Source organism: Corythoichthys intestinalis, chromosome 3 (assembly GCF_030265065.1).
Source record: "Corythoichthys intestinalis isolate RoL2023-P3 chromosome 3, ASM3026506v1, whole genome shotgun sequence".
Classification (NCBI taxonomy): Eukaryota; Metazoa; Chordata; class Actinopteri; order Syngnathiformes; family Syngnathidae; genus Corythoichthys; species Corythoichthys intestinalis.
The window spans coordinates 25,495,235-25,518,468 of NC_080397.1; the positions used below are offsets into that span (position 1 = coordinate 25,495,235).

A 23,234-nucleotide genomic window follows, 5' to 3' on the forward strand; every position below is an offset into this window, starting at 1 on the left:
CATCTTTGACTTCTTTTGAATGTGTGGTTTATTTTGGTTTAAATTGTTGCCGATGTTAGGGTCTGCAACTGCAAAAATAACGTTGTACTTCAAAGCAGAAAACAATGGAGGGATGCATTCATTCATTAAATACAAACAAAAATACGATCGCGGAAAAGGGGGAATAACACAAATGGGTCCATGACAGTAGATTGAAGGGGATCAATAATACTAACCTAAGCGGTAGGCAGAGAACCGATAAGACAACAAAATAAATACTCGAATACCAGTACAACGTAGAGGATTTCAAAACAAGGGCGGCAGACGAACAAGCTCGCAAATGCACGAAATTCGAGAGTACAAGGTGTCGAATGGCGTCGTGTAAGTTAATATCTCGGCACCCTTCTCTTGGAAGTCGGATTGAGCTTGAATTGGCTGCAGGTACGACGTCGGGAACGCTCCCACAACCGGCTCTGTAACAAAACACGATGTGACCAACCGAATGTGACAGCTATGTCGCGAAAAAATAACAATGTCCGGGTTATAAAATCGTGCCAGCCACCCTCCCCGCACAGAGAGCGCCGAGATGCCAACCCAGGATAAATCAAGCCACTTTCACACATACAACCCGGTTTATTCCCGGGACATTTCTTCATGTTTGAAAGCCATGACACGGCTAAATCCTGCGTCACCTTACACGGCAGTTCACCGGGATATAAGTCTGAAAGGGGCGTAGGTCACTCCCTATCGATTTTGGTTCACTTCTTGTTGATTTTGGAGCATTTCTGGGTAATTTCCTTTTGGCAACTCTCAGACTTCAAATGGATTAGACGTTTAGCACTGTGAATGGCAGCCAATGAGTTAACAGAGACACTATACTTAGTAGTGGAAGATTTTGTTAGCAACATCTTGGTTACTTTTATTTTATTTTTTTAAACCGTGACACCTTTCTAAAACAATACATCGACTCTTGGCAAGAGTATATCGACAAAGTACAGGTAGGTTATTTCATTTGCGGGGGAAAAATGTATAACATTTTACATCTGATTTTTAAATACTTTGTTCATATTAGTTGGTATTTGATAACAGTTCTAAATCAACAAAGATATCGTATAAATGTAACCAGATGTCTAATTATTGCTGTGAGTCAAATGGGACGAGTGTCATCACTCGTCTGCCATTTTATAACTTAACGTGTAGAATCTGTACATCAAATGGGCGTGTATGGTAAAATAGCTATAAATTGCAACAGTAAACGTCAGAGATGACGCAAACTAACTTGTAACCAGTATTTTTAAATCCGTCAAGGAGTTAAATACCGTTGTACAGCGTACAATGAAATTAAAGGCTTTCTGTTTTATTCCAAAAGTATTTTAGTGGAGAACATCACTTACCTTACATCCGCTACAAACCGTCCCCCGATGCAAGATGGCCGCCCCTACTGCACTTTTAGACATCTAGCCTTATTTTGGCCGGAGCTTGAAACGCGGCCAATGAGAGAACGGCGATCAGGCATACGACTCCACCTATTTGAAGCCCTCTGACCAATAGGAGACGCCGTTGACTTTTTAAACGCCACCACGTTCCCACGATCAGTTTATTTGTGCCAGGAATAGATTAGTTTCACCAATTTTTGGCTCGCGTTGGCATGTATTCGTCAAAGTAACATGGCGAAAGGTAACATTTGTCTTTTACTTTGATAGGTGACGTTAGCGATTCAGCTAGCCCGGCTGATAAGAAGCCGTTAGTTACCCGACTGGGATGAGAGTCAAAACAGTGCCGCTTTGTGTGTTTACAGGGAAAAAACGAGCTGAAACGACTGAGAAAATAACCGAGAACTCTACCGTAGTCACTTCCGAAGAGGCCAAAGAAAACCGGCCTGTGACTAGCGAAGAGGTTTGTTTGCGACTAAAAGTTGTTCCACTTCGGTACCGGTATTCATTGATTTGAGTTACCCGGATGTACAGTTGGCTAGTAAATGAAAACAAACGCCGTAAAGACGACAGCTACTAAGATTAAACAAACATTTAAAGCGTTAAAGGTGCTATAAAATGCTTCAAAGTGTCTTTAAAATATTTTTGACACAAATCACTTAAAAAAAAAAAGAGACAAAAAAGGCTTGATAATGAAAGTAGATCCTAGTCTTCCTTTCTTCTCCAAACATATGACGTTACTTCCAGAATCAGCTGCTGATTTTTGCAGTCTGCGAACATGCTATCCATAGGGTTTTTTTATTCTCTTGTTGCCATGTGACTGTTCCGTCAACATGCGCTACCTAGCAGTACTAGAAAGCTTGGCATGATCATCAATTCTGGTTGTGAACTTCACAATAAACCAAAATTGGAGGGATAAAAGTGTGCGTTCCCGGGTGCATTGTTTTAGATTAAAAAGCTATGAAATGTTAAAAGGCAGTCACAAATCTGTTTTATATATGTAAAATGATATTAGTGCAGTTATTTTCGTTTTTTGACATGCTCACCATTTCTTAGGTCCTTTTAACCATTTTATGGACAGTGGACAGTTATTCAAAAGTAGACACTTAAGTGTCTATTTTAGGTCGTTTAAAATCGCAATTTTTAAAATTATTAATAATGATTGTATTTTGTTTCATTGTAATACATATGAAGTTAATACAATATGAATCAACTAAATTTAACAAAAATGAATATAAACAAATACACACTGGTCACCACCAATGAGTTAAATGAGGGCCCTGTAGGGGCTAAAAAAATGTAATAATAGCATGCATTTTCTTTGCCTCAGGATTGCAACAGAAAAGCTATTGCGAACGCCGTTCCAAAGCAAGCAACCCGGACCTTGAGCGACATGCTCCTTCAGGAGGGAAAGGATCTGCCTCGGCAAAAGGAAGCAGCTGGGAGTGCAAATGTGCCCAAACCCTCAACTAGGAATCGTCGCAAAGGGAAAAAGTGCGTTAGGAAGCAACCGATGCAATGTGTGTCTGCGTCTGTCGTCACCTTCTGCTCTTTCTCCGCAGGGCAGAGGAGAACGCTTCCCAAAATAAGAAGCTGACAGACTTCTACCCAATCAGGAAAAGTAACAGGAAAACTACAGGAGAGTTGAAGGCGAGTTCACCATCCTTTTTTTTTTTTTTTGTCACTGCTCATTTGCTGCCATTGACCACAAGAGATGTGGAAGAAACCATTCAAATGATAGATAATTCTTTCTCAAACATCTACATTTGTTTTTGAATTTTTTTATATCCTCACAGACCAGATTTGCTAAAATTATGGAAAGTGAATGAATGAATAAATCAATAAATAAAGGTGCACAATGTACGATTTGCACTTCAATTATTCATGAAATGGCCATAATTCCATAGACATTAAAGGAAAGTGTTTTTTTGGGAAATACTTGTAAAACAGTGCTTAGTGGTCAAGCAGAGATTTTGGTTCTCTGTAGAAAGGAAGTGACAAAATAAATACGCAAATAAATAGCGTATTTAATGTTAATGTTAATTAAGTAATGTGTCATCATAAATTTTCCCATTTCAATACTCATTTCTGTTTTTATTAATAAAAATTATACAATGAATACTAGAGGCGTGTGAAATTTCCGATTCTTAGATTATTCACGATTTGGTCGCAGAAGATTCGAGAACGATTCACAAAAATGCAAATTCCGATTATTGAAAAATGCTAGATAAAGCGTAACTAAAACACCGTCAGCGCGGTCTTCGGGACACAATGAGGAACGGACCGATAACTTATGCCGCTAGATAAAAAAAAAACAATAATAACTGACTGCAGCCGACAACCGCTTCAAACAATGCCCACGGTCCTACAAACTACGGCCACATAATGCTACAGTAGATATTACATGTTTATAGAACTAGGTGCGAAATGACTGACTCAGCGGTGTTAGCACATGTATGGAGAACTAGATGCGAAATGACAGACTTGCTGGCATTAGTAAACAGCAGCCATCTTAAAGCAGTAGACTTCTCTGAAAGGCTGTTGTAGCGAACCTACCGGTAATGAACTTTTTTATCTAAAATACTCCTAAATCAGCAAAATCATGACAACTTTAACAGATGATTCACAACATTAAATTAATGGAATGCAGTTTAAAGCTGCTGATACGGAATGGGAACATGAGTATTTTATTTACAGTTTTGAACTGTCACCTTAATATTTATAGTTTATTTCAGCCTGAGAGGATTTTTGTACAATTTTTGTAACTAATGTACGAAACATAAAAAGCAGCTCAAAGCTGGAGGGTGCTTCAATAATCGATTTATAATCGAATCGTAGCCTCTGAATTGATTCGTAATCGAATTGTTAGGTGCCCCAAGATTCCCACCTCTAAAGAATACACAGGTGAATGAATTCATTTTATTTATTGGTTATTAGTTAGAGTTAATTCATTTCAGTTAATTTTTTAGTCCTCCATTTACCATTAAATGGATCCACATTTAAATGAATAATGACATGACTCATTAAAAATGTTCAGATTTTATTTAGTCCATTATTTAATTTTAATTTTGGGGGTCCTCCACAGAATCAAATTGAAAGAATTCATTAAATAAACGTGCCATAATAAATAATTTCCATTTTCCCAATGCAGTTCAATATTTCAACATTTACTTTTTTTCACCATTTTCACTTTTTATTGACTTTAAGATGGCAGCCACGTTTCCTTCCCCTTGTGACAGCATGAAATCATTTTATCCCTGTGAACATTTGTTCCTTCGCTGCCAGTCCCTCCCAGTTCAAATGGATTGGAGGTCTACCACCGTCAATGGCAGTCAAAGAGTATCGTGCGATCGGTCACATACGTAAAATGTTTTTCAGAATGAGGAGCACAAACACTTGGACGAGCTGATAAAGAATGGTGTGGAAGAAGGACTACAGGTCTGTAACCTAAGCATACAGTACAGTACCACATGTAGCTATTATCACTTGTTGGCCATCTTGCGTCAGGCAACACCTGTATATAACATCTTTTGTACGAGTCATTCTGCGTTTTCAATTGTTTTCGAATACTTGGGGCTAATCGTTTTTGTGTATTGTCATAGCTTTATCAGCAGCTAGTTATAAACGCAAATTTGAATTGCAGTTATTGAAGATGAAACAGATTTAATTTCAGTTTTATTTTAGTTACATTCTGCAAATGCTGATGTCATGAGCAGCTGAATAAAGTCAGCAAACCACACGGACGTCTGACATCGTAATTTCGGAGCTTAGCTCGCTGTCTAGCTAGGACTTAGCTCCAACGTTTTGACTAGGACATGTAATACGTGGTTTTGGATAGTTATTTTGAGATTTAGGGTTTAATTCCAATTTATGTGGAAATTTGGGTTACGTCGGCAGTGTAGGAACGGAACTCAATTGTAACCCGAGGACTACCGGTACTTGTTCTCATAGTACACTTGGATACAATTTTTTGTGAAGGGATTGTTTGAAAACGCATCAAGATTTCACTAAGTTAAGAGTATTATACTACAGAAACTGACTCTTTATATTCACAGCAGCCGCCCATCTGAGAAGTCCACTGCTTTAAGATGGCCAGCAAGTCTAACTTCTCGATACGTGCCCTCTGTTTTCTTTTAGGTGCGGACGACGGACGGCAAAGGACGCGGCGTCTTTGCCCGGCAGGCCTTCCGCAAGGGCGACTTTTTGGTGGAGTACCATGGTGAGCTGCTGGAGCCAGCCCAAGCCAAGCGGCGGGAGGCCGGTTATGCCCGCGACCCTGCCACAGGTTGCTACATGTACTACTTCCGCTACCGAGGAAAGGCCTATTGGTGAGTTATGCAACGCTTTTTAAAATAAATAAATAGGGCTGTCAAACGATTAAAATTTTTAATCGAGTTAATTACAGCTTAAAAATTAATTAAGCGCAATTAATCGCAATTCAAACCATCTATAAAATATGCCATATTTTTCTGTAAATTATTGTTGGAATGGAAAGATAAGACACAAGATGGATATATACATTCAAAATACAGTACATAAGGACTATTTGTTATTATAACAATAAATCAACAAGATGGCATTAACATTATTAACATTCTGTTAAAGCGATTAATGGATAGAAAGCCTTGTAGTTCTTAAAAGAAAAATATTAGAACAAGTTATAGAAATTTTATATTAAAACCCCTCTTAATGTTTTCGTTTTCATAAAATTTGTAAAATTTTCAATCAAAAAATAAACTTAGTAGCCCGCCATTGTCGATGTCAATAATTACTTACACAATGCTCATGGGTGCTGAAGCCTATAAAATCAGTCGCACCCAAGCGCCAGCAGAGGGCGGCAAAACTCCATAAAACACAATTAACAAGCAGTTCACTGTACTGTCTAGGGCTGTCCCAAACGACTAATTTTCTCCCGATTAGTCAGCCGACTATTTTTACGATTAGTCGACTAATCTAATAATTAAATTTTTTTTTTTTTTACTAATTTAGCAATGAAATTTTTGTTGACGCTTATCAATTCACAAAAAACATATTGGAACACTCAATTTATTTATTAAAGTACAAATAAACACGTAAATAACAATAATAAATCACAAATAAACAATGAGTTCAAATGCTGATAGAATTAACTAGTGTAGCCTCCCGATTGAAAAGATGGTCTCTTAAACTGATGGTTTACAACTTTTATTCCATCCTTGATGTAAACACACTGTAAGAGCTACGGTGCACACAAATAAAGCAACATAATTAGAAATTAACAAAAACTTTTCACCTTTTTCCTTTTAAACCTTATTTATATATCAATGAATTGCCTATATGAATTGCATTTACCTTAATTTATTACCTTATCATTGACAATCTCTCCCTTGAGTGCAATCACTGTATATACTGTATATATTTATGACCTTTTAACCTTATATAATTTTCTATACCATAAAATAAACCATAACATGAAATAAACCTTTCAATTAGCATTAAGAACAATAGTAATAGCACTTATAGGCCCATTGTCAATGAAACATTATTATTTAGTAAGGCGACAGCACCCTCTGGTGTACAAAAAATGAAAAAAAAAAAAAAATTACAAACTGCGTGAAGGCGCTTGAGGTTTTTATTCACGGCCAACGTGCAGCCAAGCTTGGCATTGAAGAGACAGGACATAAGAGTGTACTCTCCTTTGTTTCTTTGAAATAAGGCAATGTTTTGGACACTCTGGTGCGCTTTTTTTTGGCTTTGTGCCGCTTTCCCCGCTTGCAAACAGAGCATCCGACATTCTAACTTTCCACGCATATATTTTTTTAACCCTTCATTAACCGTCGACGGGATGTTGTGCTCGTCGACGGATTTACGTCATCGATGACGTCGACTATGTCGACTAGTTGGGACAGCTCTAGTACTGTCATTTAAATCTGTCTGAGCGGGGGGAGTGCGTTAATTGCGTCAAATATTTTAACATGATTAATTTAAAAAATTAATTAACGCCCGTTAACGCCATCATTTTGACAGCCCTATATATATAAATAAAAAGATCATTTGGTTTAGTTCCCCCCCCTTTCAATTACTAATCCTAATGGAGGCGCCCATTAATTCAACTTTTTCTACCCGTTTCAGAAAAAAGATAGTAAAAAGCGACATTACACAGTGACTCTTTTAAATCCTTGACTTGCCTCCTTTTTAAAGGGCAGATGAAGATTCTTGTGCGTTTCACCCGTTTAAATTGTATTGAATGCATCACTCGCTGTGTCAAAACTCATATTACACAAAAAAAAACATTTGAATTGACCATGTAGTTTTTAAGTTACTGCCATAGCAACACCTTAGCAACGAGGTACGCGCTTCGCTGCTAGCCGCCACCTGGTGACGTAATTTACAGAAGGCCTGGCCAGCACTCTAATACACCATATATTGCAAAGATTTTCTGTGTTTTACTCACAAGGTTCATCATGCTGTCTCGAGGCGTAGCAATGACTTGATCACACGAAGGCTCGAGACTATCAGTGGCCCAAAAAACCTTCTGCAAGGATTTGGACATCTTTAGTGAGAGTCAAGTGGAACAACTTCTCCACGGTTCCTCAATCGCTTCTTTGTTTTCAACATTTCAGCGGCGATGGTTTTGAAAAGCGAGAATAAAACCTTGGTTTTTCAAAGACTTAAGTACTGGTACCTTACTGTCTTTTCTAATTCTAAAACTTGATGAAATTCTGTTGATATAGGAGGGCAATCCTACTGCTTGTTTGTTGAGGTGCGACCCGTTTTTTGTTGTTGTCGTTCTTGTTGCTGGCCTGTCACAAGTAGATAGGACAGCTGACAGGTCATTCATTCAAGTGAATTTGATACATTTATTACTAGATCGATATTAACTACTCATCTGTTTTTGCAATTACTGAAAATTATATCATAGAATGACTGGGAAAAGAAAGGTTTAGCGAGAAATCACGATGCTAAACATAGGCTTACCTCTCTCCCTTTAGTGAAGTGTCAAGCCGCAAATCTGAGTCAATGCCATCTGCTGTACTGAGTAAATCGTTGTCTTCTGACACCTTAGGTTCAAACATGTAATCTTTCCTGGGAGCCCTCGTCACAAACGTCACAAAAAAAGCGATCCTAAATGGCTACTTTTGCTGGAAATAACATCGCTGGTGCTGCTATGGATAAAGTCTGCCATGTGTTCTGTTGCCTTCTGTAAATGACGTCACACTTCCGGGTTTGGGAAGGCAGTATTGACAGAGTGCTAAAAAAAAACGCAAATTCTTCTCACAGTTGCACGTTAGAAATGACAGTCGTTTCGACGAACTCGTCAAAAGTTTAGTCAGTTTACACCGAAATCCGACGAACTCTTCATCTGCCCATTAATGGAATTTGTCTTTAATAATGTATATATTTTTTCTCTTAATGTAAAATAGACCATTTTGGTCTTCTGGGTATTTATTAAGTCAGCGGCTGCTATCGACAGGGCGTGACGTCCAATCCATTTAAAGTGGGAGGTCACTTCCTATTGATTCATAGCCACATCCTGTTTGTTTTGAAAAGTGACCAGGGATTGTCCCAAAATGAGTAGGAAGTGACTGAAAATGAACAGGATGTGACCTGTGAATGCCCTCAAAATTATCCACATTCATTCACCCCCTTCCAGTCAGAATGACTTAATTTTGAGGGATTTCAGGTCATTCCATGTTGATTTTGGGAGCACTTCTGTGTTACTTCCTGTTTATTTGGGGCATCTATATGTCACTTCCTGTTGAGTTTTTGTCAGTAAACAGGAAGTGAGCCTGGAATGTCCAGAAATGAATGAGGGACTTGGGAATGACTCAAAATGAACAAGTGACACATGTTCATTCGCCCCTTCCAGTCAGAATTGAATTGGCTGTTTAGCACTGCCAATTACAGCCAATGAGTTAACATATACACTATTCTAGTGAAAGATGTTGGTAGAAACCTGTTGTTCCGGTTTAAAAAAAAAAAAAAAAAAAATCTTGGCGGAAACATATCGATGAAAGTTGTCACTCTGCTGATTTCCATTCTACGCCGTTATGCCTTGAAAGTGATTAGTTATCAAGATGGAGACTTTGCTTTTATTTGTCCCGTCTGTCAGCGTGGACGCCACGGAGGAGACAGGACGGCTGGGTCGGTTGATCAACCACAGCAAGGCGGGCAACTGCCAGACCAGGCTGCATGCTGTGGACGGACGGCCTCACCTCATCTTGGTGGCGTCCAGGGACATCGCGGCGGACGAGGAGCTGCTCTACGACTATGGTGACCGCAGCAAGGAGGCAATCTTGGCTCACCCCTGGCTCAAACAGTGATCCCCCCCCCCCAAAAAAAGACATTGGACTTTTGACTTTTTTTAATCACTCTTTTTAAGCTACTTTTGTGATATAAATGAGGTTTTATATGACAACAAATGTTAAAAGAAAGTGCTCATATCCTAGTTTACAAACAAAGCAGTAAAAACAAATGGATACTTCATTAGTTACGTGATGGAATCGTATCAAGCAGTCTTTCCTGGTCATACAAGGCACTTGTGTAGGAAAGCAGAAAATGGAATTTTATCTTGCTGAAATGATCCTTATGTAGCCTAAATTATTTTGTAAACATTTTTTTCATTGAACAGTGGTTTTAGACACAATAAACATATCATGGAATTTTTATGAAAGGACTTTTTTTTTTTTTTAAACAATTTAGTGACTTTTTGTGGGGATACTTGGCAAAACACACGATTAAAACATTTACTATTGAAAAAGTCAACACAAGAATAACAAAGCTACATAGATATACACCAAAAACAAGAAGTGACCCTAAATAAACTTTTCTGTGAATCCTCCCAAATCAACAGAAAATGCCCTATATTTGCCCCAGAATAAGTGATCCCAAAAAAACAGGATGTGATCTGATGCCCCCAAATAAACAGGAAACACGGCAAATCAACAAAAAGTGGCCCCAAATCAACAGGGAGTAACTTTTAAATTCCTTAAAAATTCAGATTTGGCCCATGACAAAAGCAAGGGACTGCACTGCAAATTTATAATGTCTTAATCAGATTTTCTTAAATCTAGTCAAATGATTTTTTCCATCATGTTTTGGGTGTTTAAGACAACAGATTAATGTGTCAGACTACTAGATTAAATATACCATAATTTTTGGACTGTAAACTGCTACTTTTTTCCTTCATTTTAAATCCTGCGCCTAATAGTCCAGTGCGGCTTATTTGTTGATTTATTTGGGTTAATAGGTAACACTATTTGACAGTAGCGTCATTAAGACCATCACAATTATGACATGGCAATATGATGGCCATTACTGAATTCTTATGACAGATGTCATTAAGTGTCATTCAGAAAATTATGTAACTACCTCCATTTATGTCCAGCTCGGATCATTTACATCCATTTAAACGTGAAATAATTAACCGAATAACACTAAATGACACCTGTTATAAGCATTCATTATTGCTCATTACAGTGTCATGTCATAATTATGATTGTCTTATGCCGCCACTGTCAAATAAAGTGTTACCAAATACCATAACTAGCAATTAATGAAACAACTGGAGAAAATAATCAGCACAGGACATGAGTTTTGATTGTTATTTACATCTGTAAAGCTGCAACGCATGCTAGGAGGCATGTTGGACAACAACAGTGTTGACAGCAAGTGGCAGAAGAAATTGACTGTCTCCACCAAGGGAGCAGTGATGACCAAATGAATCTTCTTGAAGCAATAAATTATCGACTTCATAATGGTATTGACGGGTCAGATTGGTCATGCACTGCGGCTCGCCTTCAAGTAGGGGGCCGCCCACATCAAGAGGAGCTATTCACAAACACGCACGCAGCGATCTAACGCCGGATTTCTGTTGAAAAACTACAAAAGCTGTACCGCATACAAACAGGAAGGGTTGTCTCAGGAGTGATTTGTTCGAGGATTCAAGTTAATTATATTTTCTCAAACCACGCATTTTGAAACGGGAAAAAATCAAAGGGAGAAAAACCGCTACTGCATTGCCATCATAGTTGGCCATATTTACGTAAAATAATTACGTTTTTTTTTTATTTTTTTTTTTTAAACCAAGTTTTACATCCATATCTATAAAGAATTTGGGGATTAACTCATTTATTCACAAGAATTTTCACCAGAAAAGCTGTGTTTACATAAGGCGGCCGCTAGCTACATTTACTAACAGACTAGCATTGTGATTCGACAAATTTACGTAAAATAGATGCTAACTGCACGTATTTTTTTTTGTTTTAACCAAGAATCGAACTTGTTTTACATCCATACCTATAAACAATTCTGGGATTTAAGCATTTATTCACAAGAATTTTCACCAGAAATGCTGTTTACATAAGGCGGCCCGCTAGCTACATTCACTAACAGACTAGCATTGTGCTTCGGAATATTTACGTAAAATATATGCTGACTGCACTTTTTTTATATTTTAACCAAGAATCATGACTGTTTTACGTCCATATCTATGAGGAGTTCAGGGATTTAAGCATTTTTTTAACAAGACTTTTCATAGAGAAAAAAAAGCTCTTTGTCTGAGCTTTGACGACCTCGCCAACAATGCAGGCCCCCTATTTATCAGCCCTGCACCCCGTGTCCCGTCAATACATTATGAAGTTTATGAATGAAGCTTTGAACCAATTGGCAGCAAAGGTGGTTCATCTGGTCTTATGATAGTCGTATGATGCCGCTGTCAAAGTGTTTCTGGTTAATATCTTTTGGTGTAAATATCCCATAATGCAGTGAGGACAGCTGCGGCTTATAGTCCAGTGCAGCTTATCTATGAACAAACGTCGTTTTCGTGTCCATTTGGGTGGGTGGCTCCTTATAGTGTGAAAATTACAGTACTCATTTTTTGCTTAAAATAAGTCAAGCTTATTTTCCGCTAGCTATCTTATTTCAAGAAATCTTAGTAAAATTTACTTGAGGCAATGGCAGATAATTTCACTTACCCTAATTTTTGGACTATAAACCGCTACTTTTTTCCCCTCATTTTTAATCCTGCGGTTTATAGACCCTACTCACATGACGTCACAACCACGCCTCCGCGCCATGTTGTCAGTCTACTCGTCGTGTTGACGCATTACCGCTACGTAAATTCCTCCTATTATGGCGTGTTTTTCTGCTCGTTAACATTAATAATCAAAATGGTGAAGGCGTGTGTGGCGGTTGGTTGCAATAACAGAGAAGATAGACGGAGAGACTTGAAGTTCTACCGTATTCCGAGAGACCCGGAGAGGAGAGCGAGATGGACTGCTGCAATTTGACGAGAAAACTGGGCTCCAAACGATTACCACAGATTATGTAGTAGTCATTTTATATCTGGTAAGATGCTTTTAATATATATTTAGAGGGTTTTGGGCTGACAACCACAATTAAGATCATTGCGAGGCTAATCGCCGACAACATACAGTTTCAGATTCAAGATGCTTATTTCTTCCACCATCATTACATTTTGAATAATATTTAGCTGGTACCAAGTGAAAGAAGCTGGCCTCGTCTACGGATCATCAGTGAAACAGGTGTGTCCAAACCTTTTGCAAAGGGGGCCAGATTTGGTGTGGTAAAAATGCGGGGGGCTACCTTGGCTGATTTACATAGAACAATATATTTAAACAAATTTTAGCAAGCCCTTCTGTGTGTCACATTTGCTTTATTATTTTTTTTTAATTCATAATTTCAACAGTCTCGTCTTTGTGGCGTTCTCTTTCAACACTCGGGCTCTTGCGAAATACTGCTGCTGTGAAATTAAACTAGCTTCAAGTTGCTATAATTTCTCGCTGCATATCTTCCCTGTAATGTTGTCGTACATGTCAGCGTGTCTTGTTCGGTAATATCATTATGGCGTCACATCGAACTCTTTGAAAACAGCGACTGTCTCTTTGCAAATGAGGCAGACACAGTTGTTGCGTGTTTTATTGAAGAAATAGTCCAATATCTACCTATCCTTGAAGCGTCGGCCATCGCACGGGGTAATGATGCTTAGAATGCTGCTCTTAATGTTTTTCAAAGTTTCGTGAGAATAGGCTGAGTTTCTGTGGAAAAGATAGTTCTAGATATCAGGGTAGCAGATGTCAGGCAGAGACGGCGAAGACAGAGGGTCGAAAAATATCGATTTAGGCATCAAATATGGATCTGGCGAATGGATAGACTGAAGCTTTTCCACATAACGCCTTTTATGCAACGCATCCAATGAGTTTACAGCTCTGAAAGTACCGGGGCTTCCATGAATTGCACTATAAATTGCACGACAAATTGAAACCATTGAGAATACGGATAAACAAAGACGGACAATATGGCGGCCGGATACAGCGACGCGTCATTCTGTGACGTTGGTGAGTAGGGTCTATAGTGCAGTGGGGTTTATTTGATGATTTATTTGGGTTAATAGGTAACACTTTGTTTGAAAGCGGCATCATAAGACTGTCATAAGAACGTCATAATTATGACATGACACTATCATGGGCATTACTGAATTATTATGACAGATGTCAAAATGTGTCATGTTGCATATTATGTCACTAACTTCATTTATGTCCAGCTCAGATCTTTTACGTCCATTCAAAACTGAGATAATTTGCTGGATGACACTAACCGACATCTATTATAAGCATTCAATAATACCTATGACAGTGTCATGTAATAATTATGACAGTATTATGACATCACCATCCAAGAAAATGTTACCAAATGCCATAACTAGCAATTAATGAAACAACTGGAACAGTAAATGAAGAAATCATTAGAACAGAACATGAATTTTGATTGTTTTTACATCTGTAGCGCCGCAATGCATGCTAGGAGGAATGTTGGATGACAACAGTGTTGACAGCAGGGGGCAGCAGAGGTTGACTGTCTCCCCCAAGGGAGCAGTGATAGCCAAATGAAGATTTTTAAAACAATAAGGCTTTGCACCAAATTGGTTCAAAGCTTAATGGTGGTTCATTTGGTTTCATGACAGTCTTATGATGCAATTGTCATATGAAGTGTTACCAGTTAATATCCTTTGGTGTAAATATCCCATAATACAATGAGGACAGCTGCGGCTTATAGTCCAGTGCGGCTTATCTATGAACAAATGCCGTTTTCATGTCAAATTTGGTGGCTGGCGGCTTATAGTCAGGTGCGCCTTATAGTCCAGAAATTACGGTATTTCTAGTAGATTTACACTGAAAAAAAAAGGGAATTTAAGTAGGGCTGTCAAAATTATCGCGTTAACGCGCGGTAATTAATTTTTTTAATTAATCACGTTAAAATATTTGACGCAATTAACGCACATGTCCCGCTCAGACAGTATTCTGCCTTTTGGTAAGTTTACAGCAAGGTTTTTTGTGCTGTCTAACAGCGAACTCTTGTGGTCGCTTTGCGACATGGTTTATTGCTTTCTTGCCAGTTCAATATGGCTGCACGACGTCTCGGGCTGACGCCTACGTTGTAATGTTGTGCTTATATGATCCTTGGACAAGATTTGTCCGTAAGTATGGTTGTTGTAAAGAATGTACATATTATGTAAGTAAGCGAAATGTTATATTTTTTGTATGAGACGCTTTTTGTTTATGTGTAATGAACCTGTATAGCGTGCTAAGCTAATGTGTTTGCTAATGCAATGCTTGTGTACTTTTTTTTTGTAGTTTCACTACGGTCTAAAGAGGACAATGGTTTGAGGCCATTTAATTAATAAATCAGATGAAAAAGGAAGAAGTCTGATTATTAAGGCGTCGTTCACTAGCTGTCTAGCTTTGGAAAAAGTAAACGCTTCGGAGTGAGGACAGCAGAGACAGATTTAAATGACAGTAGAGTGAAATGCCCACTACAGTCCTTATGTACCGTATGTTAAATGTATATATCCATCTTGTGTCTTATCTTTCCATTCCAACAAATTATTTTACAGAATATATATATAATTTACAGAAAAATATGGCATATTTTATAGATGGTTTGAATTGCGATTAATTGCGATTAATTACAATTAATTAATTTTTAAGCTGTAATTAACTCGATTAAAAATTTTAATCGTTTGACAGCCCTAAATTTAAGACATTTTAAGGAGGTGTGTTTTTGCAGTGTGATAAATGTCCTCAAATCAACAGCAAATGCCTCACAATCATTAGGAATCAACCCATAAGTGCCCCAAATTTAATAGGAAGTGACCCAGAATATACAGGAAGTGACCTGGGAATGCCATAAAAATGTACCAAAAGAGACCTGAAATCAACAGTAAGTGACCAAAAACGTACAGGAAGTGATCCGGGAATGCCCAAAAATGAACACGAAATGACCGACCAGAAAAGCAAAGCATCCCCATTCAATTTATCCAAAAAGGGCCTTTTCTAGTTGGAAATGAGATGATTTCATTTGTGTATTTCAAATAACCATCACATTTTTTTAACAGAGCAGTCTTTTTCCAAGTGTACCTACTCTGACTCTTTTGTAATCCATAAAAAAATCAAAGGCAGCGTGTTAACAAAGCACTAGAGTATAAAAACGACTTGCCGACCGACGCGGCTTCTTCGGCGCCGTTCTTCGTCTCGTCTCATTTCCGTCGGAACGAAAACCTGGCGAGGGCGGGGGAGAAACAAACAAGTGAGTGTGGGAAGCGGGAAGGCAAAAGTGCAGCCAGTCGGGCGGCGCTCAGGAGTGAGTCAACATAATAGGGTCGGTCACAAGAACGTTATTAGGCTGGGGATGAGCGCACCGACTCAGTCATGTGCTACATTTCAACCTGCTTCAGTCACAACATCTCATCCCTTTGCTTAACTCATTCCCTGCCATTTCACCATAATGCATTTTTTCCCCTTCTACTCAATATCTCTCTGGCAGGTGCTAGAGGGTCATACTAGTCAGAGACAAGTTTCTTTCTAAGAGCTCTCACCATACTCAATACAAGTATGCACTGAAATGTCAAATCATTCTAGGATATTCTACAAAGAACTAATAAACAGAAAAACAAGCGTCTGCTGAGAATTGGAATGAGTTTATCACTCGTAGACGTCCAATCCATTTGAACTGGGAGGGTGGCAGCGAATGAACATTCGTTCATTCGATTCCATCCCTCCCACTTCAAACGGATTGAACGTCTATGGCCATTATTGGCAGCCAATGCCAGGCAATGAGGTCATTTTGGGCCATTTAAGAACATTTACCAGTTGATTTTCAGTTACTTCCTGTTGATTTGGGGGTATTTTATGTGTCACTTCCTGTTTATTTTGAGTTACAGAACAGGACGTGACCTGGAAATCACCCAAATGATTAGGTAGTGACTCAAACTCAACAGGAAATGACCTGTAAATGAACAGCAAGCGACCTGTAAATGCCCCGAAAAATCGGACGGAATGACTGCGAACGCTCTAGTGTCAAATTTGTGCTGCAAAGATATAGATTAACTCAAGTATTCGATTAGAAAAAAAGATTCAAATTAAATTTTGCAGCTTCAAGTACAGTGTGGCAAATAAGTATTTAGTCAACCACTAATTGTGCTAGTTCTCTCACTTGAAAATATTAGAGACACCTGTAATTGTCAACATGGGTAAACCACAACCATGGGGAAAAAAACAAACAGAAAATCACATTGTTTTATTTTTAAAGAATTTATTTGCAAATCATGGTGGAAAATAAGTATTTGGTCAATACCAAAAGTTCATCTCAATACTTTGTTATGTACCCTTTGTTGGCAATAACGGAGGCCAAACGTTTTCTGTAACTCTTCACAAGCTTTTCACACACTGTTGCTGGTATTTTGGCCCATTCCTCCATGCAGATCTCCTCTAGAGCAGTGATGTTTTGGGGCTGTCGTTGAGCAACACGGACTTTCAACTCCCTCCACAGATTTTCTATGGGGTTGAGATCTGGAGACTGGCTAGGCCACTCCAGGACCTTGAAATGCTTCTTACGAAGCCACTCCTTTGTTGCCCTGGCTGTGTATTTGGGATCATTGTCATGCTGAAAGACCCAGCCACGTCTCATCTTCAATGCCCTTGCTGATGGAAGGAGATTTTCACTCAAAATCTCCCGATACATGGCCCCATTCATGCTTTCCTTTCCACAGATCAGTCATCCTGGTCCCTTTGCAGAAAAACAGCCCCAAAGCATGATGTTTCCACCCCCATGCTTCACAGTGGGTATGGTGTTCTTCGGATGCAATTCAGTATTCTTCCTCCTCCAAACACGAGAACCTGTAATTCTACCAAAAGTTCTATTTTGGTTTCATCTGACCATAACACATTTTCCCAGTCCTCTTCTGGATCATCCAAATGCTCTCTAGCGAACCGCAGATGGGCCTGGACGTGTACTGGCTTCAGCAGGGGGACACGTCTGGCAGTGCAGGATTTGAGTCCATTGTGTTACTGATAGTAGCCTTTGTTACTGTGGTCCCATTCACTAGGTGGTTGTGGAATTTTTGCTCACCGTTCTTGTTATCATTTTGACGCCACAGGGTGAGATCTTGCATGGAGCCCCAGATCGAGGGAGATTATTAGTGGTCTTGTATATCTTCCATTTTCTAATAATTGCTCCCATAGTTGATTTCTTCACACCAAGCGTTTTACCTATTGTAGATTCAGTCTTCCCAGCCTGGTGCAGGTCTACAATTTTGTCTCTGGTATCCTTCGACAGCTCTTTGGTCTTGGCCATAGTGGAGTTTGGAGTGTGACTGACTGAGGTTGTGGACAGGTGTCTTTTATACCGATAATGAGTTAAAACAGGTGCCATTAATACAGGAGCCTCGTTAGACCTCGTTAGTAGAAGTTAGACCTCTTTGACAGCCAGAAATCTTGCTTGTTTGTAGGTGACCAAATACTTATTTTCCACTCTAATTTGGAAATAAATTCTTTAAAAATCAAACAATATGAGTTTCTGTTTTTTTTTTCCACATTCTGTCGCTCATGGTTGAGGTTTACCCATGTTGACAATTACAGGCCTCTCTAATCTTTTCAAGTAGGAGAACAATTGGTGGTTGACTAAATACTTATTTGCCCCACTGTATTTGTTTAATTAAAGTGGCATTGAAATGGATTGTTTTGAAAGTGTTTGCATTTATTTTCATTGATTTGGGTGGATACACAGCCCTCTAGTCCACCTCATTTCACATGGCTGAATCCATCTGCTCCCTGTTAAGACCAACATAAGCTAAGTTTTTGTTTGAGCAAATGATTTTTTGAATGCATTCGTAATTTAGTTTAAAGGTATATTTAGCCATTTTTTGTGGTAATATGTGTCTGAGCCATTTGTTAAGGGCTTTGTAAAAAAGCGTTAGCATTTTATAGCATTTAAGCTAGCGGACTTTTGCTATGTAAGTTAGCCAATTGTTCTTTTGTTGTACATAGATCCTCTGTTTTTAAATATATATATATATATATATATATATATATATATATATATATATATATACCATGTGAGGCTCAGCTCAGGTATTTTAATTTTTTATGTCCCTTATCCGATTACGCAATTATTTGAAATAAATAGTTCATCGATTAATCGGCTACTAAATTAATTGATAGCTGCAGCCCTATTTCAAATGAACGAACGTTCCCAGTCTAAATGGATTGGGCGTCGGGCACCCTCAATGGCAGCATTAGAGTTACCTGAGACACTATTATTGTGGAAGATGTTGGCAGCAACTTGTTGGTCCCTTTTTTTTTTTTTTTTAAATAAACACTGACACCTTTTTAAAACGATATCTCGATTCTTGGCAGGAGCATATCGATAACCTTTTCGGATACAAAGTATCACGATATATCTCCATTTCAATATTTTGTCACACCCCTACTGACATCTGTCTTGATCTGGGTACTGCATATACAATATTTGCACAGTTATATTACACCATTTTTGCACTGTTACATCAATATCAAGGCACAAACTTTCATATCAAGTCTGTCATCTGCCTCCTAGTCTCTGTACTGTAAATTGTCATAAACTTCTGTTATATTACCACTACATCACCAATTGCTGTTAGTCACTTATTCACTTTATTCCAAATCTGTTGTTCACTAAAACCTGTGTTTTTATAGTAGCCTTGTTGTACTTTTGTTTTATGTAGTGCATGTTAGGGTGAAATCTTGTTTTTCTCTGAACAATGACAATTAAGGATTTCAATTCTATTCTATGTTTTTACGATCCGACGCCTATAATTTTAGACGATTAAAAGTGATGCAAACTGTAAATTACGAATCATATTTTTTGTATTAACTCTTTCGGTGCTATTGTCAATGTTAGATGTCCAGTGATCCTTTTGAAATTACTATCACTAGTAGACAAACGTCTAGCTCCGTCAAAGGCAGACTGAGTTAACAGGATGTGACGCAAAAAAAAAACAAACAAAAAAAACGCCTCAAGATAAATATGAAGAAACCCGTTATTGAGCCATATTAAAAGGAGGTGACCAAGAAATGCCACAAAATCAACATGGAGTTGCCTGAAGAGGCTTAAAACTAAACGGAAGTGACTGAAATCTAACAGGAAGTGACCCAAAAAAGTGCCAAAGTAAGTCAACTGACCCAAGACTACTGTAATTTTCGGACTATATGCCGCTACTTTTTTCCTTCATTTTGAATCCTGCGGCTTATAGTCCAGTGCGGCTCATTTGTTGATTTATTTGGGATAATAGGCAACACATACCTCCTAGCATGCATTGCAGCGCTACAGATGTGAATACCAATCAAAATTTATTTTCTGTGCCAATTATTTATACAGTTACTGTTCCAGTTGTTTCATTAATTGCCTTTTATGGTATTTAGTAACACTTTATTTGACAGTGGCGTCATAAGACTGCCATAAGACGGTCATATTTATGACATGACACATGGCATTACTGAATGCTTATGACAGATGTCATTAAGTGTCATCCGGCAAATTATGTTACTAAGGCCATTTATGACCAGTTTGGATCTTTTACATCCATTCAAAAGTGAGACAATTTGCCGGATAACACTAAATGACATCTGTTATAAGCATTCATTCATTACGCTCATGACAGTGTCATGTCATAGTTATGATTGTCTAATGACAGTCTTAAGGCGCCACTGTCAAATATAATGTTACCAAATACCATAACTGGCAATTAATAAAATAACTGAAACAGTAACTGAAGAAATAATTAGCACAGAACATGAATTTTGATTGTTATTTACATCTGTAGCGCTGCAAAGCATGCTCGGAGGCATGTTGGACAACAACTGTGTTGACAGCAGGTGGCACAAGAGGATGACTGTCTCCCCCAAGGGAGCAATATGGCCAAATGAAGCCACTTTGAAGCAATAAAGCTTTGCAGCCAATTGCTTCAAAGCTTTATGGTGGTTCATTTGGTCTTATGAGAGCCGTATGATGGCGCTGTCAAATAATGGGTTACCGGTTAATATCTTTTGGTGTAAATATCCCATAATACATTGAGGACAGCTGCAGCTAATAGTCCAGTGCGGCTTATCTATGAACAAATGCTGTTTTCTTGTCACATTTGGCAGGTGGCGGCTTATAGTGTGAAAATTACGGTAATTGGAAGTGACTCAAGCTACCCCAAAATCAACAAGAAGGGATACAAAATTAACAGGAAGCGACCCAGAAACGCGGTGAAATCAATGAAGTGACGGAAGATTAATACAAAGTAACCCCCCCCCCCCCCCCAAAAAAAAGTCCCAAAATGAACAGCCACAAAAAAATGCCCCAAAAATCAACAGGAAAAGATCAAAAATGAAAAGGGGACACACAAAAATGCCCCCAAATCAACACGAAGTACCCCGAAATGACCAGGGAGTGGGTGGGGCAAAAATGCCGAAAAATCAACAGACTAATAGGAAGTGATGTCAAATGATAATAATATCTGGTTACTAGATCTCTATGACAATAACAAAAAACTGGAATTAAGTCATAAAAAGGATTTATGGTCCAGACCTACTTGAATGTGAGAAGTGGAGTAAAGGTGAATTCTTACAATTTCCCAATGGCGGTGGTCTTCTCCTCTTTGGCGTCGCCGGCCGCTCCGTTTTTTTCCGATCGGTCCTGATCCAGGTCCACTTCCACCATGGGCGCTTGGCCCGGCGGCAGAATCCCGCTGCGTAAACACAATGTGAGCGCGTGACGGGCCCGCTATAAAACGGGGGCGCGCCCGCTTTACAACGCAAATAAAGCGTTCACCTCTTGTAGAGCTGCAGTTCCTCCTGAGCCACCATTAGCTGGGCCTTCAGGTGGTTCCTCTCCTGTAGCACCTCCTTCAGCTCATGCATGGTGAAGCGAGGCCTGTTGGGGTCGTTGAGGTCCACCACCATCTGATTGGCTCCCGTCGCTCTCTTCCGTCGCAACCACATTCCAGAGATGAGATTCACAACATGTTTGTGCTCAGGATAATTCAAGAACGAACTAAAGGGATGACTAGCAAATATGCAGGAGATACGTATTTGTAAAAATGAAATTATATTTTGGGGCCATCAGGTCAAAGTTTACATAGGTCAGAAGTATGTTTGTGTTCAAGAGAACTCAAAAATGAATATAAGGATTAATAATCCCACTCACATACACAATTTAATTTTTTTCTTTTTTTAACCCTTACACATGGCATCATTAGCTGCCATTGACGGTTTTAGATGTCGAATCCGTTTTGACTGGGAGGGGCAAATGAATAATGTTATGAAATAAATGAATTGGACGTATCTCGCCGTCAATGGCATGCAATGAGGTAAATACTATGGGAAGAAAAATACTTTGCAGTGTTACTTAGGGCCGTAACCAGAGTATATTTCTGTTTTTATTCATTTTTATTTCATGAATTTACCTTTTATTAATATTGTATTCATTTAAATGTAATATTAACGATATAAAAATATTAAAAAACAAAATTATAATAATCAGTACTCTTTAAGTTGATTTTAATGACCAAAAATAATCACTTGCTCGAAAAAGAATGTTAAAAATGGCGTCTTAATTACGTATTATGTATTAATAATAAAATACACTTTATCTTCTTCGCAATAAACAAACAAACAAAAAAAACAATTGGAAAGTCGAATTATTTTTTTAATCATCCGGAAAAAAATTGAGATAAAACACAAATTCAAAATGTCAGTCTGCCAAAACACAAGAAATCCTGCAGAACCTTGCTGGATTTCCTGTGTTTTGGTATCGTTTTCGCTAGTAAAGAATGTAGCAAATGCTGGATTTTTATTTTTATTTTTTTAAGTAGGGCAAACTTAATTTTGTACCGTGCTTTCGGTGAGCATTAGGTCCAGCTGACTCTTGAGGTTGTCCCGCTCCATTCGCAGTTCCTCCAAAGACAAGTTGTACTTGTTGACCATGGTCTCGAACATCTCCAGTACGCGGACTATGCGAAACTGCAGGTCGGACACCTCCTCGCCCGTTCGGCTGATCCTCAGCAAGTCCCGTCCGACCACGTAGGAGATGTCGTAGACGTCTTCCACCGTCAGCTCGAAGGCGTCCTTCTCGAACGCCAGGGCGGGCGACGACTCCTCGGCCAAGTCCATGCTCGTGAAAACTAAGCTAGCACGACGCCTGACCTCATTCGCTGCTCTTTATGGCTGCGAGTGACTGCTTCCAAGCGAGCGGCGCTCCCCCCATCGCGTGTCCGCCAATGGCGAGTGCTAGCCCGGCCTCCGGCCTGGCCCTGCCCGGCTCTTCGGAGGAGTAACCTAGCTTCAGGTGAGCCGCCAAGAAAGTGGAGAGAACCTCCCCTTACTTCTTCCTCCTTCCTCCCGCGACTGAAAAGCTTTCCTTCTAGCAACTTTGGCCGAATCGAGTGACTTTTCTCGGCCTTTGTAGATGAACTGGCGTCGCTTTGAAGCGTGAAATTCCTTTCAAGTGTGGCTAAACTGTAGC

The 23,234-nt window shown here is 39.0% G+C and overlaps 2 protein-coding genes across 2 annotated transcripts; one reads left to right on the plus strand and one right to left on the minus strand.

Annotated features, from left to right (window-relative positions):
* Positions 1–1,520: 1,520 nt before the first annotated feature.
* Positions 1,521–10,081, plus strand: kmt5ab (lysine methyltransferase 5Ab). Its single transcript, XM_057832659.1, has 7 exons — positions 1,521–1,656; positions 1,778–1,875; positions 2,743–2,906; positions 2,975–3,062; positions 4,791–4,850; positions 5,550–5,740; positions 9,505–10,081. Exons 1-7 carry the CDS (start codon positions 1,647–1,649, stop codon positions 9,713–9,715), a joined length of 822 nt encoding a protein of 273 aa, XP_057688642.1. The 5' UTR covers positions 1,521–1,646; the 3' UTR covers positions 9,716–10,081.
* rilpl2 (Rab interacting lysosomal protein-like 2) lies at positions 7,353–23,215 on the minus strand. Its single transcript, XM_057832661.1, has 4 exons — positions 22,604–23,215; positions 21,543–21,694; positions 21,340–21,459; positions 7,353–15,970 (listed from the first exon to the last, which is right to left on the minus strand). Exons 1-4 carry the CDS (start codon positions 22,880–22,882, stop codon positions 15,949–15,951), a joined length of 573 nt encoding a protein of 190 aa, XP_057688644.1. The 5' UTR covers positions 22,883–23,215; the 3' UTR covers positions 7,353–15,948.
* Positions 23,216–23,234: the final 19 nt, after the last annotated feature.